The following is a 19,250-nucleotide window of genomic DNA, read 5'->3' on the forward strand; positions in this document are numbered from 1 at the left end:
ATGATTTTTAAGTATATTTAACTGGAATTGAAGTGATGTCATCTAGCAGCAGCCAATTGAAAAGCCCCTTCAGACGACGTCGCTCCTCGGCGACAGTTTTCCATGCTTGACTTTTGGCTCCAATGGCTCAGCTCGCCTGTTTTTTCATTTAACGCAGCCGAAATGTAAGAAATTAGTTACTTTTTTCATTTTACCATGGCGTTTATTAAATATTGCATACAAGTAATTCACGTAAAAAACAAAAAAACAAAAACTAATTCTGAAACTAAAACTACGCATTTTTAAACTAACTAAAACTAATAAAAACTAACAGAACCACCTAAACTAATAAAAATTAAAACTAATTAAAACTAACTAAATCTAAAAAACAACAACAACAACAACAAAAAACCTAAAAAGTAACTAATATGAAAATTCCAAAACTATAATAACCTGTAGTTCAGTTGACCAGATTTAAGAATTAAGTTGGTGTAAATTTTCAAGGTTAGTGCGGTCAAACGATGATTTTTTTTTTTTTTTTACTACTGGTAATTAATCGCACGATTTTCCATAATTAAATGCAATTAATCACATTTTTCTACTTCTGCTTCTAGTTTTTTATTTTTTCATCACAGCTTGTAATAGATATTTACTTAAGTAAAATTTTGAAATTAATGTAAAATTATCAAATAGAAAGTACTATTAATCTCCAGAGTTAATGTTTTCATTTTGACAGCCCTAGTTTTCATGGATTTCTGGTTGGCTGAATAATTGAAAACGTTTCAATATAGGATGATGGGAATGTTGTCAAGAGTTTGTAGACTAAGTAAGACGAAGTCATTTTAGTCCCAAAACCCCCAACATTCTGTATTCCCAGGTGCTCAACTTGGTCCAGTCCTACGTCACCCTGCGCGTGCCCCTCTTTGTGTCCTACGTCTTCCACTCCCCCGTGGCCGTGGGCGGCTGGCAGCACTTTGACCTCCAGTCGGAGCTCAAGCTCACCTTTGTGTACGACACGGCCATTCTCTGGCAGGAGGGCGTCGGGAGCCCGCCCGAGTCGGAGCTGCAAGGTAAGATCTGACGCTGAACCGCCGCTCGAGGCATTCACGGTGCAGCGTTTCAATTGCTTGAATGGGATTTAAAACCTCTCCGCAGGAGCAATGTACCCCACCAGCATGCGCATAAACGAGGAGGGTCGCCTGGTGGTCAACTTCAAGACGGAGGCTCGTTTCAGGGGACAGTTTGTTATGACGCACTCAGGTAAGACATTGAGAGTGGTCGCTCGATAAACGCAGTCGCCTATTGGATTACCCTACATCCTCTCTTGGGTTATTTCTGGAGTTCCACACTTCTGGGGGAGGAGTAGAGGGGGTTTCCAGCGTAAAAGTACCAGGTGTCATCCGAGCAAATGTCAGCCAGCGTTTACAGTCCAAGAGGCCAAGACAATATAAAAGGTCAGGTTATAAATATGAGCGCTTTAATGCTATACATGTCCACTTTTTAGGGACCAGCGTGTCTTCCATGGTGATATGCGCAGACCACCCCGGCTTGACCTTCACCTTGGTCCTCGTCAGGACGGAACCCACCCACAACCAGCCCATGCAACAGTGGAGTTTCGTCTCTGACTTCGCCGTAAGTTGGGAAACCGCGAAAATATACTTGTCACGTGAGTCAGAATGCAGACAAGACACGGGAATTGGGAAACATACAACAGATAGCCTCAAAGAAAACACTGGATGAAGAAACCTTGACTGACTTTGACTGAAAGAGCAGGACTGGATGAATGGAAACATCCTCAAACACAAGGAAGAAAAGCGTGGAAACGTTGACATGCTGAGAGAAAACCTCGAACCTCAACATACTGGCAAAAGTGTGATCTCGCTAGGGCAATGCACATTTCTATATGACAGAATAAAAACTTTTATGACAAAAACAGTGACTAGACAAACTAAGCATGACGAATACGAGACAGTAGCAAATGCATAGCAACTGACAACATAATCATCAAAAGGGACATAGTAACAGCAAACCGACAACAAAATAAGAGTGATTCGACAAACTAAGAGTGGCTAGTACATGATCATCATAAGGGACATAGCAACTACAAATGTCATAAAGGACTTGGGAACTGCATAGTAACTACAAGCATGAGGGGCATAGTAACTGACATAATCATCAATAGGGACATAGTAACTGCATAGCACAAGAGTGATTAGACACCTAAGGGAAGCTAATACATCATCATAAGGGACATAGCAACTGCATAGCAAGTGACAACATCAACATTAAAAGGGACATAATAACTGCATAGCAACAACAAACTAAGAGTGGTTAATACATCATCGTCATAAGGGACATAGCAACTGCATAGTGGGTGACACGATCAACATTAAAAGACACAAAGCAACTGCATAGTCAGTGACAACATCAACATTAAAAGGGACATAATAACACCATAGTAACAACTAGGGGTGTGAATTGCCTAGTACCTGACGATTCGATTCGTATCACGATTCACAGGTCACGATTCGATTCGATACCGATTAATCCCGATACGAATGGTCACGATTCGATACCGATTAATCCCGATACGAATTTATAAGTCGATTGTTGCGATTTTTTTCCATTCAAATTTAGAAAATACTATCAGTAAATTTGTACATGTACACTGTAAGATTTGTATGAATATATTTATCTAAAACTTGAGGCTTATAACCGTGAGCCACTGTACACAAACAGTTTGCAATCTGTTTCACATTTGAACAGCATTAAAATAAAAGTATTAAGGCTTAATGTGCCGTTCATATAACATTCTTCCATGCTCAAGGTGTGAATCCTAAAAAAAAAAATAAATAAATAAAAAAAATAAATAAAAAAAAAATCGATTCTGCCGATTATTGAATCGATTCGAGAATCGCGCGATGTAGTATCGCGATATATCGCCGAATCGATTTTTTTTTTTTTTTTTTACACCCCTAGTAACAACAAAACAAGAGTGACTAGACAAACTAAGAGTGGTTAATATGTCATCATAAGGGAAATAGCAACTGCATAGCAACTACAAGTATCATAAGGGACATAGCAACTGCATAGCATCTGACATGATCATCAAAAGGGAATTGTAACTGCAAAGCACAACAAAATAATTGATTAGACAAACTAAGTGTGGTTAGTTCATCATCATCATCATCACAAGGATATTAGCAACAGACATCTTTATCATAACACAATGATCCCATAACCCCACAATTCATCAATTGTTCTGTGTTGTCTTAAAAGCTTGATGAAAAGGACTGTTCATTACCAATTCTTTGTTAACCGAGAGGTTAATTGGTCCTTTCATGGTCTTTTCCTGTTGTAAATTCTGCTATTCAGCTTTCTTAGAGAACAGCAAGTTACAACCCTTGGACATGTGCTTTCAAAAGTTTACAATTGGTCAAATTAAGTTCACTTTGAAAGGTCAAACAAGGTTGAAATGTCACCTGAAGTCGAGTACTACTTTTTGAAAGTAGGATGTTTGCAAATGAAAAATGAAACAAATGATTTTGCATTTCGACCCTTCAGGTGCGGGATTACTCCGGGACGTACACAGTGAAGCTGGTCCCCTGTATTGCATCCCCTAACGGAGAGTTCAGCGTCCCTCCCGTGTGCCACCCGAGGGAGCCTCTGACTTTCGATATGGACATTCGCTTCCAGCAGGTCATAAAAGCGCCATTTAACCAAATTCTCCGAACCTAAAATCTTGATCAAGTTTGACTTTGGTGTTCTCTTCAGGTGAGCGACCCAGTAGCGGCCGAGTTCAGCCTCAACACGCAGATGTTCCTCCTGTCCAAGAAAGAGCTGTGGTTGTCTGACGGCTCGATGGGCTTTGGGGAAGGCACCGATGCTGCCTTTTCAGAAGGTACAACACTCCCACCTGCTGGATTTTAACCGGCATTGCGGCTGATGAGGCTCATAAAGAACAATTCTGGTGTTTGTAGGCTCGTCGATCTACGGTCGAGTGATGGTGGACCCGGTGCAGAACCTGGGCGACTCTTTCTCTTGCAGCATTGAGAAAGTTTTCCTGTGCACCGGAGCCGACGGCTACGTTCCCAAATATAACCCCACCAATAAGGAATATGGCTGCCTGGCCGATTCCCCCTCTCTGCTCTACAGATTTAAAATCCTGGTAAGAACCTGGATTAAATGTGACCTCACTTGTTTATTAACATGACATTCTGATTAATATTACATTTGTGGAATATTGAGTTATGTGGCAAAATCCAGCCGATTTTATCCATCTCTGAGGGCGGCCATTTTGCCACCTGCTGTCGACTGAAGATGACATCAGAGTTGCGCAGGGCTCAGGCAACGACCAATCACAGCGCACCTGTTTTCTGAAGCTGAGCTGTGATTGGTTGTTACCTAACACCCGAGCAATATGATGTAATTGTCACTCGACAGGAAGTGGCAAAATGGCCGCCTTCTGATACTGATAAAAACAGTTGGTTTTTGCTGCTTATCTCATACCACTAATATTCCACTAATGGAATATTAAACAGAATATTGTATTTAGACGAGTGGGGCTGCATTGTCAAGAATTATTATTATTATATAATTTTTTATTTTTATTTTTTTTTGATTGACTTCCCCTTTTAATTTTTTTGTATTGGTGTTTGTACACTTGGTGTCAAAATTAGAGTGTCAATTTTGAGTTCATTTAAAGTTCCTTTAACGACACATTTTTTTTAACTTATTTTTTTTAATGTGCATTTAATAACCGCCCCTTACTTGGAAAGCCTGTACTAGGGGAATTCCAGTCGCAACGCGGCAGGCACGTTCACGTCAAAATTTAGCAGTAATAAATTTAACAATACTGCATTTTAGTGGAGACTAGGGTCAAGTTGTATTTTACTATTAAAAAAAAAAATTGCAGAATTTCACAAGTTACTTCATGTTAAAGATTAGATAGCTCTTAATATGAAAATGCACTGAGCTGTCACCCTCGTCTTACAATTATGCCATCTAGTGGCAGAAAAATGACCTCAACATACAGTGCATGTTTTTATTTTATCTTAATTATTATTAAATTACTGTATCAATGACTAAAACACTCGGCCATATTTCTATTAGTTTAACATTTTTAACGAGAGTACGAAAACTTAGAAAAACATGTTATTGTACATTTAGAACGGATATAAAATTTGTGATTAACTCATTTGCTCCCAATAACGTGTAAATACGTTTTTTTTAAAATGTTTTAAGTGTCCCAAAGACGTATTTATACGTTTTTTGTTTTTGTTTTTTTTAATGCTAGAGCATACAGAAGGCTTTGATGCAGCCTCTCAACTGCAAAGAACGGTTGCAGAAATGGTAGTTATTACACAAACGGGCAGCAGGTGGCAACAGAGCAAAGGAGATCAACCAGGGCCAGCTAGAAAAAAAGCTAAAAAAAAATTTAAATAGATTTGTGAAAACTGATGAAACTTAGCTCTCTTCTAGTGCTAATTGCTGCAAAACGGAAACAGAGAGAAACATACTTTTTTTTTCCTGATGAAAGAAGAGACTTTAATCTTTCTTTTGATAGGTTCCATGCTTTTATAGCAATTGAACACAATATTCTGTGGACCTTGCAAAATCAGTCAAAATCCAGTAAAACAGCCGGGAGCGAACGGGATTGGTTTTGTGAAAGTGGCTGGGAGTGAATGAGTTAATCGCAAAGTTAACTATTGAAGTCATGCGAATAACTACGATTAAAAATTGTAATCGCTTGACATCCCTATCGTACACATCATGTAAAAATCACCCTGCAATAGTTTTGAATCATTTTTATTGCGTCGCTTTCCAGGACAAAGCCCAACCAGAGACTCAGGCGACGACGTTTGGCGACATTGCCTTCAAGGCCACACTCGCTCAGGACACGGCTGGAGCTCTGCCTTTAGTCAAACAACCAGGATCCGATGGCTTCACCCTCTCCTCGACTCCGCTATTCCAGGTATGGATGGGTTCTCTGTTGCGCCGTTATTCCAAATCACCGGCATTTCCGTTCATTTCAACAAATCGACAGTCTGCCCAGAGCGCGTCCAATTCCAGCGGGGTTTTTTTGTGTGACACGCAGGTGGCTGCAGGTCGCGAGTGGTACATCCACACCATCTACACCGTGCGCTCCAGGGAGAACGCCAACCGCGGCAAACGTAGCGTGGACTCCCTCCACCACGGCCTGTCCCCCGCCCCGCGACGCGAGCGCCGCGCCGCCCCCGCCGTCGCCCAGGACATCGGCGCCGACAACAACCGCGGCACCAACATCCAGCACATCGCCCTGGACCGAGCCGACCGCGTGGTGGTCAGCCAGCGCCAGCCCTGGGCCCCGAGCTCGGAGCGCGAGCCTGCGCTCGAGCGCCCCCTGGTGGGAAGCTCCGGCAGGGAGGCCCCGGACAGCTCCACCCTGCCCATGATCGTGGGCCTGGTGGGTCTGATCGTCCTGGCCTGTCTGACCGCCGCCGTCGTGTTGCTGCTGTTGCGGCGCAAAAAGAAGCAAAAGAGACAGTTCCCGCCCTACGCCACCTCGTCATCCGCCGCCTACAACCGAGGATCCACCAGGATGTGGGGTGGGTCGGATAGTTCTGAGGTCTAGAGGCGGTCCCCCTTTACCTATTGACTATGATAGTCTCCTCCACCACTGTGCCTTCATTTCCCAACTTGTGTAGCACTGAAAACGGTACCAGAACCACTTGACGGGCCCCCCAATGCCAAGCGAGGCCCTGAATCTTTTTCATCTTAACTTGATGAAAAATGTGATTGAATTGAATTCATTTTCAACTCATTTTATGGCTTACAGATGTGAATTCAGCAGAAAACTTACACATGCTAACAACCCAAGCTACAAGATACTATAGATACTTCTCAAACATACAAAGATTTTCAAATCAGCCAAGATGAATCACTTCTCCATACTTTCCTATTAGCCAAGGGCTTTGATGCCATCTTGTGGCACCGTATGGTGAGCATAAAAAATACGCCGAGAGTGAATTAGTGAATAGCGAACTGCGAGTCAGACGGGTGTTCACTGTATATAATGTTGAGCATTGTTGGGTTAGCATTTCTCGAGGTTGTTTGTTGACTTGCATGGGTGCCCAATTATGGGTGGTGGAGTAATGGGTGTCTGCAGTTGGCTTTTTTTTTTTTTTTTAAGCCTGTTTACTTGTAAAAGGTCCCCTCTTTCGTTCTTGTCATTGTTTGCAAATGCATGAAAAGTTAGAAGAAAAAAACGCTAATTGTATGTAATCAGCTCAGGCAGCCTTTATTTTAATGACACTACAGAATTTTCAAGTTTACGGTTTTTTTTGTGTTTTTTTTAAGTTTGTTATTATTATTACAACATTTGACTGTGTCTCATTGACTTGGAATGAATGTTATTGGAAGATGACGTCATTGAATGCTAATGTGATAAATGATTGTTTTATGTCACTACACCTACACAATATCAAGGTTTGTAGATATTGTAGTTTCTTTTTTGCAAAATGGTGAAATTAATATTTTTGAATAAAATTGTTGAGATTGTGTTTGAAACCATCTCAATGTGCTATGTTGAAATTGTTTTGTTTCTTCCTATTCTGGCAACATAATTACATTTTAGCTTAATAGCGTAATTGCCTGAAATCCAACGAACAAGAGTCCATTTAACGATAGGCTACCGCAATTCACTCTTTAATTGAAATAGTGACATTAAGAAAAATGTCTTGGCAAATGATATGTTAAATGTGCACCGCCATTGATGATAATCACATGTTGATGATCCCGATATACGCATGTTCGTGGCCATAGTAGGAGGCATGAAAATCTAGGATTTTTATTTTATTTTTTTAAATAATCATCTCGCTTGTCAACTACCCCATAAAAAACTGAAAAAATAAAAAGCGTTAAAAACGCACGCCCACTTTTAAACAAATTTGAAAAACAAAACTCAAAACAAAATAAAAAATGATGAAACATCCAAAACGATTCTTACCTTTGTGTGCACAGAACCTAGCGGCAAAGTTTGTGCAACCACCGCCAACACATCAAAGACAAATAGAATCACAAAATCCGGAACACACGTTTCATGGCAGGACAAGTTCAAATCAATGTAGAACCTACACCGTGTAATAAGCAGGTAGCCATTTTCGTTTGAAGGGGACGTTTTTCATCGATTTAGGCTGTTTGCAGGGGTCTACCAGAATGAACTAGGATAGCGATTCTCGGGCTCCCTCTAGTGGAATTGCAGAAGTATCACTGAATGAAACGTTTAAAGTGCATGTTAGAGTGACAGGTTTCACAAACCTTTTCAGTCCAATATAATTAGTTTCCTCCTAAACATACTTAAAAAAACAAAAACAAAAAAACTGCACATCATGTATTGCCATAAGCATATACTGTACATTAAATAATGAGGTAAACATACATGAATTGGAATTTCCAACTACAAAGGTGTATAAATGTACTTTTGAAAAGTTTGCTGCTACAAATGAATAAGAGTTTTTCTTATTTACCACAGCGCACTATTTTATTTTAAAAAAAATGGATCTTTAATTCGTAGGGAGATAAAGAAGGTAACATTCGGAAATAAAGAAGGTACATTGGAATGTGGTATAACCAACAGGCATAAATAAAACTTCCATTAACTACAAGTACAAAAAAAAAAAAGAAAAACAGCACAGCTGCAGTGTCTCAGTAAATGACAAGGCAGAAAACTTGCTAGAACCTAATAATACAAAGTCTATTTGGAGGTTTGCCACCATTAGCAAACGCACACAAACACGACTGTAGTAGTTGTGGTTGCGGCTAGGCTAACGATGGCGCGCTGTACAAACAAACGAGGCGTCGCCTTCACAACTTGAGCTTTTTCCGACGCCCGCGACCTTCCGCGGTTCCTTCCGGCTTCCGTTTCTGGGCCTAAATGGGAGGAGGAGAGGCACCGATTAAGCTTTTTACGAAAAATTATGGAAAAATAATAATCATGATTATTTATGGCAATAATTTAAATTATGATTGTTCAAATGGTTAATTGTTGGGACAAAACAAGAAAATGTTTGAGCAGTTAAAAAAACATTACGACCAATTTAAATATAAATAAATAAATAAATAAATAGAATCACTAATTATGTAAGTTCCTTTTGGACCAAACAATTTATAATATATATTTATAATAATATATATTTATTTATGTTGGCAAAAACAAAGTTGGAGTGCAGTATGTGTGCTATGCAGTCGGACACTTTTGTTGAGCCAAAACAAGAAAATGCTTAAACGTTAAAAGAAATAATAATAATAATAATAATAAAAATAATAATAATAAGAATAAAAATAAAAATAATAAGAATAATAATAAATATTTGTATTAAAATTCCTTGAAACACTAGAATTATGGACGTTACTTTTGAATGACACATTTATTAAATTATTTTAAAATTTAAAAAAAAGATGCAAATGGATAGATACATTTAAACAACTTTAAAAAATAATAATAATAATAATTTTTTTTTTTTTTTTAAACGATTATGCTGATTTTGTAAGCGTAATAATTGAAATTAACATTGAATTTCATTTAATTGCACAGAATATGTTAAGCAGTGGGTGCACAACCCAAAAAGTAGGGGTAGGGTAATGGAAACCCCCCCCTTCCTTTAACTGAACACCACTTACTGAGCCCGCCGTCTTCGGCCCCCTCTTCTTCTTCTCTGCCTTCTCTCGCTCCTCCAGCTCCATGTTCTCCCTCTCGATGAGCGTGATGAGCGTGTTGCATCGCCTCTGCAGCTCCTGCACCCGGGGCGCACAAACGTACGTCTCAGCGAGTGCGGCGGCAAAACGGGCGGCGGCAAATCTCGGCTCACCATGGCCGTCCTGGACTTGAGGAACCAGTCGAAGCGGAACTGCGGCGAGTTGCGGATGCACTGGCGCAGCTCGTCGTACACGCTCTCCTTGTCGAAGCCCAGCTTGTGCAGCATGCAGATGAGGAAGCGGTCCTCCTCCTCCGTGTAGTTCTTGCCCTTGTTAGTGCCGTAGGAGATGCGGAGCTGGTGGAAGGGCGCCTTGTAGCGGCCGATCTGGAAACGACGGTGTGTTGAAAGATGCTGGAGGATGCTAACGCATAGAATGCGAAACGGTCTTGGCGACCTACCTTGGAGTCCAGCGCCTTTTTGATGCTGATCCTCCTCTGGATCCTGGCCTCCCCTCGCTCGATCTGAGCCATGATCTTCTCAATGTCCTGGAGTTCATTGCAGCGCTCCCAAAACACAGCTGAGGAATGGAACAAAGGTTATTTTAGTTAATGAAAAACTGAAAAAATAACTCAAACCCAAATATCATAAAAACATTTCCGTGAACAAAATAAAAAAACAAAAATGCTTTTTATAAATGAAAACTAACAAACTAAATTTTACGTTTACAAAACTAACTACCGGGTAACTATAATTGTAGCAAAACATGTCATTTTTAGTCTTTGGTAATTAATTTAACACATGAGCCTTTGGAGTTTATTTTGATTGTGATTTTAACTACATTTATTTCAATATTAACCGGAATAAGGATGTGTGAACGCGTGTCAGGCAGAAGCGACATCATCTAGCAGTAGACAATAGAAAGCACCTTCCGATGATGTTGCTAGGCGACAATTTTGCGTGCTCGGCTTCTTTTTCATTTAACTCAGCTAAAATGCAAAACTAGATAAGACGTGCGTGACTTTTTTTTATTTTACCATGGTGTTTATTAAATATTGCACACAAGTAATACACGTTTATATGTTTCTGTTTTGCAGCAATCAGCATTAGACTATGGCTAAGTTTAATAAATTTTCACCAATCTATTTAGGATTGTGAGTAATTGAGATTTTTTTTTCCAACATGGCCCTGGCTGATCTCCTTTGCTCTGCTGCCACCTGCTGGCCGTTTGTGTAACAACTACCATTTCTGCAACCGTTCTTTACAGTTGAGAGGCTGCAAACCCTTCTGTATGCTCTGTATGCTCTAGCATAAAAAAACAAAACAAAACAAAAAAATGCATAAATACGTCTTTGGGGGCAAACGAGTTAATACCTATCAAAACCACTCTGAAAATTAAAAGAAACTAAATTTATAAAACCAAACTTAAAATGAAATAAAAACCAACTAAAATGAAAATTACCAACTATAATAACTCTGAACAGAGCACACAAGGACTCCAAGTATGATGGAGAGGAACGGCAGCCATTTTGATTGGAAGTGGACTTTACCAGAATACTCCATGACTTCCTCTGGGGTTTTCCCCTCCACCTCTCTGGCGATGTTCTCGATGTCATCGCGTCCCCACTTCTCGTTGGCTTTGATGAACTGGTTGAAGTCACGCTTGTTCCAAATAGTGAATCCCTACCCACAAAAAAAAAAAAAAAAAAAAAAAGTTGAATTGAGTGACCCACCATTTTGTGTCTGTGGCATTCACACAGAACAGCGAGAAGAAAGACGGCTTGGTAGTTAGTTGGGTACCTGCTGCAGAAGGTTCTCCTTCTCCTCCAGCTCCTCCTCCGTCAAGGCTTCAGCCTCGTCGATCTTGGCTTGCTCCTCCTTCTGGACCTGAGCAGAGTTGGGCATTTCCGGATTGCGCGGCACCTAAAAATGGGAGAGACTTTCGTCATGAAAAACCGCTCCTGTAAAACCACAGAAGGTGTGAGGGGCAAAGTGAGAAGAGTTTACCTTGTAGCCGATTGTCTTTCTGTAGAAGAGGATTTCCTTTTCGAGGAGCTCAAAGAGACGAGGGGGGAAGAACTGGAAGTCTTGAACGTTGGGCTGCTTGGGCGGACGGGGAGCCTGGAAGGTGGAATTCGAGCACAGTGAAACATGGTTTTAGGATGGTAGTGACAAAAATGGGGCTCTGCACAAAATTTCCCACTGGTAGCACTCATGATGATGAAGAATAGTTAAATATGGTATAACTTGATCGTGACTTTCCTTCTACTCTAATGTGGCTACAGCTTAATATCAGAATGTGTGGAACCACACTGCCCCAAGTGGCTGAATCGTGTACAACAAGCCTTCCCAATAAAGCCGCACACAAAAAAAAGGGCAACATAATAAAATCCATTTGGGGACATTTAAAATCGAATTCTGAATTGGGTTGTTTTATGGAAAAAAATAAAAATAAATAGATTTAGTACAAATACAGAAATAACCCAAGAATCTGTTTGTTTTTCACCCTCTTTTTTTTTTTTTTTTTTTTTTGACCCAATTGCTTTTATGGTTTAAAATTAATTTGACACCACTTTCCCTAACAGATGTCATTGCACGACATCGAGTAATGCAAGTGGCCTAATGTAATCCCCCCCCCCCCCCCCCCACACACACACACACACACACACACACACACAGGCCACACTGTTTTATTTTCTCTGTAGAAAAGAAAAAAAATGTATGTCTCTTTAAAAGTGTATGTGTCAATCTGGTGTCGGTATTGATCGTACCTTGGGTGCTTTGGGCTCGCTGACTCGAAGGGCTTCTCTGAAGTAGGCGTCCACGGCGTAATTGGCCTTCCTCTCTCTCTTGGGGGGCTCAATCCAGTTGGTGATGACCTGAAGGAGGAAGAAGATGAGGAGGCGGAGATGAACATCAAAGCTTTGTCGTGTGAGAATCGTCGTCGTTTCTGTGGCCCTCTTGTACCTTTTTCTTCTCTCTGTAGTCTTCTCCCTCAAACGTGTACACGCTGCTGTTCTCCGTGTCCATGGTGAAGTTCCTCAGCGAACTCTCGCCCAGGGAGGACAGCTTCTCCTTCATCTCCATCGTCTGGCGGCCGAGCGGTCAAAACGTCAACCCAAAAACATTTGACGGTGAAGCCGCGCGGCCGCGCTCGCGCGAGGACTCGCCTTCCTCTCGCCCCTCTCCAGGATGGCGTCGATATCGTCGTCCGTTATCTCGCTCTCCTTGGAGGCGAAGACGTGCGTGGCGCCGTGCCGGATGATAGACAGCATCTCGTCTTTGCCCAGCTTGTTGGCGCTCGGATCCACAAGTCGCCCTGTTGAGGTGTAGGAACGGCCATGATCGTTTTAGAAATGAAAAGTGATGTTTTTTGCCATGTATCGGGGATCCTACAGCTTGTGGCAAGTTCAGTTCAACACGGTTTAACAACTGCTAACTTGGGGGAGAAAAAACAAAACAAAACATTGTGTTCTACCTTGCTGGATGACGATGGAGTCCAGTCGCAGCTTCATCTCTGCCCTCTCCACAATTCTCTCCTCCACGGTGTTCTCCGTGATGAAGCGGAAGACGCGCACCTGCTTTAGCTGCCCGATCCTGTGAGCTCGATCCTGGGTTGCGCAACAAGAGCTTGAGTGTTAAAGCCGCCTCTTGTGTACGTTGAAATTGTCCATAGATGTTCAGGAAGTACTCACCATGGCCTGGAGGTCCACTTGAGGGTTCCAGTCCGAGTCGTAGAGGATGACGACGTCTGCGGTCGCCAGGTTGATACCGAGGCCGCCGGCCCTGGTGCTCAGCATGAAGATGAACTTGCTGCTGTTGGGCTCGTTGTAGGCATTGATGGAGATCTGAAACATGAATCCGCATTTTATTTGAAACTTAAAACTGTCACCGGCGCAGCTTGCCGGCGCCCCCGCACCTGTCTCTCCTCGTGTGGCGTCTGGCCGTCCAGGCGACAGTAGCCGTAGTTCCTCCACATGCAGTAGTCCTCCAAAATGTCCAGCACCCTGGTCATCTGACTAAAGATGAGCACACGTGAGCCTGGGAAAGACAAACAAAACAAGATTGATCAATATTAGGTGCTTGTGCATCAGCATTGTAACTTGAGACATATCAATATCAATATCGCGATATTGGAAAATGTAATATGCATATCGCAAAGACATGCAATAAGTTTGATATGGAATTTTATGCTTTGATCTGAATTTGACCAGTCAGACTGTCAGGTTTACCTGTTTGACATTTATTAACTCTTTTTACTGCCACACGTTATCAAAACGTTATCATTCACGTCATCCTTGAAAACATTCTATTTCATCAGATTTCGTCATGTTTCATTGTAATTTGGCAGCTCATTGAAGAGATACAATGCTGCCATCTGGTGGCCATAGTTAGTTTTCTCGATTCTACAACCCATTGACCAGGCAGCGCTGCACTTAGATGTTGCACTGCCCATTGATTAAAAAAAACAACCCAAAAACAATAAAAACGTAGTTGACGTCATGCTGTACTATGTTACCGATTCGATCATTGTTTTTCACAGTAAACACATGTTTGCAAATGTTTTATTATTTATTAAACACAGAAGTCTTCTTTTATGAAGGACTACAGAAATCAATTATTACAGTTGGGATGCTGAAATCAGCATTTGGACAATTCCATCCATCCATCCATTTTCTTGACCGCTTATTCCTAACAAGGGTCACGGGGGGTGCTGGCGCCTATCTCAGCTGGCTCTGGGCAGTAGGCGGGGGACACCCTGGACTGGTTGCCAACCAATCGCAGGGCACACAGAGACGAACAACCATCCACACTCACAAGCACACCTAGGGACAATTCGGAGCGCCCAATTAACCTGCCATGCATGTCTTTGGAATGTGGGAGGAGACCGGAGTACCCGGAGAAGACCCACGCGGGCACGGGGAGAACATGCAAACTCCACCCAGGAAGGTCCGAGCCTGGACTCGAACCGGAGACCTCAGAACTGGGAAGCGGACGTGGTAACCACTCGACTACCGTGCCGCCCCCTTCAAACGATTACTCTTTTTAAAATAGATGTAGACTAATTTGATAATCAATTACATGCTGACTAATAATTTTGACAGCTCTAGGTTGAGTATCACCGATATTCGATTCTGATGGTATGATAACAGAGAGCAAAAATATCCATGTTACGGTACATCTTAAAAATAAATAAATAAAATTAAAATAATAAAAATAAAATTAAAAAACGTCCTTTTTTGAACTATTAAAAAAATAAATAAAAAATAAAAACAGCATTTTCCCCCCCCCCATTACCAGGACACCTCCGACTTACCTTGCTCTTTCATCTTTGGCAGCAGCTTGTCCAGCACCACCATCTTGCCGCTGTTGACCACCAGGTGGAGGTCGGTGGTGTACGGGGGTCCCGGCTCGGCGCCGTCGAAAAGGTACGGGTGGTTGCAGCACTTGCGCAGCTGCATGAGCACGTTGAGCAGACGCATCTTGTCCATCTTGCCGGCAGAGTTCAGGATGTCGATGTCCTTCATGAGAATTTTGGTGTACCTTACGGGGGCATTGGCCAGCAATTATTTTCATATTTTATTTGAAAGCCATATTGCCAAACACAAACATTTATTAAGGGTACTTACCATTCTCGCTGCATTTTACTGAGTCCCACATACATCTTTATCTCCTTCTTGGGCAGCAGCGTCTTCTCCACGTCAGCTTTTATGCGACGCAGCAGGAAAGGGCGGAGAACCTACTCGCAACAATACAATACTAATATTGAGAATATGCTTTACAAAAATAGCCTTTTTTTTTTTTTGTTTTTAACATATCCCCGACATACCGTGTGAAGACGCTCCACCAGTTTCTGATCGCCCAAGCAATTGTTTGTGTCAAACCAAGAATCAAAGTCCTGAAAGGTCCGGATGCAACAAATTAGGTACTATTTCCCAGTTTGATTAAAAGAACTGGGATTGGGTCACATACTTCTGAAGAATTAAAGACGTCGGGGAGCAGGAAGTTGAGCAGGGCCCACAGTTCGTGCAGGTTGTTCTGGAGTGGCGTGCCGGTCAGCAGCAGACGATTGGTGGTCTTGAATTCTCGCACAATCTCTGACAACTGCGAGGAAAACGTGTTATTATTATTCGTGGATCCTTATAGACACAGAGTGGGTCGATCTGCGGCACGCATACCTTAGATTTCTCGTTCTTGATCCTGTGGGCTTCGTCGATGACCAAGTAGCGCCAGTTGAATTTCTTGAACACGGCCTTTTCTATGATGAGTATCTCATAAGACGTCACACACACATCCCATTCGCCGGGTAGCAACACGTCTCGGATGAGAGCCGTCTGCAAAATGGATATAAGAGATTCGGACCTTTTGTAAATATTCGCTTAAAAAGTTTGATTTATTTTTTTATTTTTTTTTTAAACAGGTAAGACTACTTTGGAAAGTTATTATAGAGCTGCAATGTCTTATAAGTAGAGAAAACCCATTTGCAATTTAATACATATGTCATTTTAAAAGAAAAAAAGTCAAGAAAGTTTTTAAAAGAAAAAACAAGATTGTAATTTTACAAAAATAACATTTAAATTGAACCTAATGAAATGGAATGAAAAAATATACATTTTAAAATTAAAGAAAAATATTTTTTTGGAAAAAAGAAGAAGCTGAAATTAAGTCAGAACTTTAAACAGTTGTAAATTTACAAAAAGATTGTAATTTGACAAAAATAACATTTAAATTTAACCTAATGAAGATGAATGAATTATTATTATTTTTTTATAAAATTAAAGAAAAAAATAAAGCAAAATTATAAGGGTATATCCAAATAACACAAAACGAATATGTAATTTACAAGAATAAAGGGACTGCATTAATATTGATGAGTTATTTTATAAGGGAAAAAAAAATACAACAAAAAAAATTTTACTCCCTTGAAATTAAGTTATGTTTTTCTCAATAATTTTAAAATGGTAACATGGCTGACCCTCTCATCTCTGTCTCCAATGAGGCAAACTGCTCGCAGAGACGGCACCCAGCGCTTGAACTCGTTCATCCAGTTGTACAGGGTGGACTTGGGCACCAGCACCATGTGCGGTCCAGGGATATTCCTGTAGTGTTTCATGTAGCCCAGTAGGGAAATCGTCTGGAGGGTCTTTCCCAAACCCTGACGACATAAAAATCAGTATGAATTAAGACAAGCCTCAAGATGACATGATACATTTGACATTTACTTACCATTTCATCGGCAAGGATGCCATTGATTCCGTTCTCGTACAGAGAGATAAGCCAGTTGAGACCGCGGACCTGGTAGTCCCTCATCTTCCCTGTTTTGACGTCTGCACGAGAAGGCAAACAATGGCTACAAATACATACGCAAATTTCCTCCTTTCCATCTCTAAAGAGGATCACTTACAAGATGGCGAGTCATCAAAGCGTGTGCAGACATTTGTGGTCTTGGTGCTCTCGCTCAACAGCTCCTCGTCTTCCTCTTGTTCGGTGCGGCGATGACGATTGCTGCCGTCAACAGAGAGAGAAAAGGGTGAGGAAGCAGAAATACAACTTATTGCGAACTTATAACGAATGCACGGCGCAGAGATTTCAGAGTGCTGAAAGCAAAAGATTCTGGTTGACTGGGGAGTGTTGTCGCCCCCCTTGTGTAGCATTATTTTACATTCTGGCGATGCTAAAATGTCACTTAAAAGATTGGTTGTACAGTTAAAGACTTCCATTATTTTCTATACGATTTTTTTTTTCCTTATGATGTGTAATGGGGCAAGCCAAACCATATTATTGTGTACTCACTCTCCAGCAGACAACAAGTTCTGCTTCTCGTCTTTCTTAATGCGAGGACGCCCCGGCTTCATCTTGAGGGGGGATGTGGGAGTCTTCTGCGCGGCTGGCTGGATGAAGTGAGCAAACAGCTCGGTTTGCTTCAACAGGTAGTCAAATCTGTTGGTACGGTCCGTTTTCTGCATGGGTGGAAAAGAAGACATTTGGATTATTCCCAAAACAACAACACGCGTAATTTAATATCGAGTAGAAACAAAAATTTCCTCACCACTTTCTCTTCATAACCTGGAGCAGATTCTTTGGTTTTGGTGGAGGAGGAAGAGGAAGCATCTTGCCCATCGGGCCCTGCATCTGAGGACGACTCTTTGCCCGCATCCGAGTCAGACTTTTCCTATTTAATTAAAGAAAAAACACGTTCTCTTAAATTTGATTCATAGATTACTCGACAAACTAATAGACGGGTTAATTGATACTTAACGATAAGGTTAAAATAACTGTTTGTTTCAGCCTTAATGTAAACATATGCAGTGCGCAACGTTTGTTTTTGCCGTAAAATAGAAACAAAGGCAAGCTTCAGTTAACTGCTACCAAGCCAAAATATGTCAAAACTCGCTTCTCAAAAGCGAAAAAACTACAACACTATAAAGAGAAATTTGGCCATGCCTACATTTGCGGAACAACAATGGCTTCGGCGGCGCGGCGCTAGCTAGATGGGCTAGTTAGTTAGCCACAAGCTAACTGGCGCTCACGGTAAACCAAGTGGAAATCGGATGTGGGAGGCGTTCACGTAAATGAAGAATTATCACAATCACGTGTATCGACGCATTGGATGACACCGCCACGCTGAAGGGGGGAAACAAATTCCTATTTCGAACCGTTTTACCTCAGCTCCACCGGCTTCTTCAACTTCGGTCTGCTCTTCCCGCTCCGGTTCCACGCAGCTTAAAATTTCCGACATGTTGTGCAGGTTTTCCCTCTTCGACTACAAATATGTTCCGGTGGTGTGTCGCGTGTTAGATGGATATTGTGTGGGTTTTTGTGGACACGTTTCTCGCCGTTGTCCAGGACTATTCCTGTTGTGAGGAATGAAAGACACACCGGTCAGTACGAGCGGTATTTTTGCTCCTCCTGAACACCCGCGTTCTCATAGCGTGAGTATGCCTCGCAATCGCGAGAGTTGGCAGTGTGGCCTTCATGGCAATCGGAAATATATGAACTCTGGTGAAAAAAAACCTGCTGAATGTGAATGTACCAAATACAAAAAATATATCAAATTTCCCCCTTTTTGTCCATTTAAATATCTTTATAACACGAAGTCAACATTTACAGGTACAGTTATAATAAAAAATGTGCGATATTGTACACAAGTCTACTTTTACGTGATGATGGGATTAAATTGTTTTGACCAGAGAACAGTTTGAATCAGCGCAGAAAAAAAAGTACCGCTAAAATGGCGAGATATTTTTTTTCCTTCTGTTAAATTAAAGTGTTAGTATTGATTTACGTTTAATTATATTTCGATACAGATGCGAGGCTGTGAAAGCATCAGGAAAACCTTTTTTTTTTTTTTTTTTTTTTAATTGCAACAATCGCATCAGGAAAACTTAAAACTAAAACGTTGACGCTGTGATGCATCTGCTTTTCTTCGGGACCACGACGCCGTGTGCTACACAAATACAAAATGAGTAAATGAATCAATCAATAAATAAATAAATAAATAAATACATGCGCGAAACCTCAACCGGATGCGTTTGTGTTATTTGTGTTATCAATTCATTACATTAATAATAATAATAATAATAATAATAATAATAA

At 41.2% G+C, this 19,250-nt stretch overlaps 2 protein-coding genes across 2 annotated transcripts in view; one reads left to right on the forward strand and one right to left on the reverse strand.

The window, feature by feature from the left end:
• frem3 (Fras1 related extracellular matrix 3) overlaps positions 1–7,477 on the forward strand; it is a 36,241-nt gene extending 28,764 nt beyond the window's left edge. The window contains exons 17-24 of the mRNA XM_077524124.1: positions 857–1,049; positions 1,135–1,239; positions 1,484–1,611; positions 3,544–3,678; positions 3,754–3,880; positions 3,960–4,147; positions 5,807–5,953; positions 6,077–7,477. Of these exons, the coding sequence (XP_077380250.1) occupies positions 857–1,049; positions 1,135–1,239; positions 1,484–1,611; positions 3,544–3,678; positions 3,754–3,880; positions 3,960–4,147; positions 5,807–5,953; positions 6,077–6,592 (1,539 nt within the window). The 3' untranslated portion in view covers positions 6,593–7,477. The remainder of the gene's footprint in view (positions 1–856; positions 1,050–1,134; positions 1,240–1,483; positions 1,612–3,543; positions 3,679–3,753; positions 3,881–3,959; positions 4,148–5,806; positions 5,954–6,076) is intronic.
• Positions 7,478–8,346: 869 nt separating this feature from the next.
• Positions 8,347–18,627, reverse strand: smarca5 (SNF2 related chromatin remodeling ATPase 5). Its single transcript, XM_077524974.1, has 24 exons — positions 18,319–18,627; positions 17,704–17,826; positions 17,448–17,614; positions 17,059–17,159; positions 16,881–16,981; positions 16,630–16,809; positions 15,833–15,988; positions 15,627–15,758; positions 15,484–15,552; positions 15,284–15,393; positions 14,971–15,197; positions 13,573–13,694; positions 13,349–13,501; positions 13,132–13,264; positions 12,824–12,972; positions 12,621–12,743; positions 12,425–12,532; positions 11,661–11,774; positions 11,454–11,576; positions 11,204–11,336; positions 10,115–10,233; positions 9,828–10,040; positions 9,640–9,753; positions 8,347–8,889 (listed from the first exon to the last, which is right to left on the reverse strand). Exons 1-24 carry the CDS (start codon positions 18,391–18,393, stop codon positions 8,824–8,826), a joined length of 3,111 nt encoding a protein of 1,036 aa, XP_077381100.1. The 5' UTR covers positions 18,394–18,627; the 3' UTR covers positions 8,347–8,823.
• Between the last annotated feature and the right edge of the window lie 623 nt (positions 18,628–19,250).

This window comes from Festucalex cinctus, chromosome 6 (genome assembly GCF_051991245.1).
Source record: "Festucalex cinctus isolate MCC-2025b chromosome 6, RoL_Fcin_1.0, whole genome shotgun sequence".
Taxonomy (NCBI): domain Eukaryota; kingdom Metazoa; phylum Chordata; class Actinopteri; order Syngnathiformes; family Syngnathidae; genus Festucalex; species Festucalex cinctus.

Bases quoted from the DNA above. Each gene is read 5' to 3' on its own strand.
- smarca5 (XM_077524974.1), bottom strand. From the start codon at position 18,393: ATGTCGGAAATTTTAAGCTGCGTGGAACCGGAGCGGGAAGAGCAGACC. The intron at 17,827-18,318 runs GTAAAACGGTTC...TTAATTAAATAG, and splicing joins AAGAAGCCGGTGGAGCTGAG to GAAAAGTCTGACTCGGATGC. The intron at 17,615-17,703 runs GTGAGGAAATTT...CCACCCATGCAG, and splicing joins CAGGTTATGAAGAGAAAGTG to AAAACGGACCGTACCAACAG.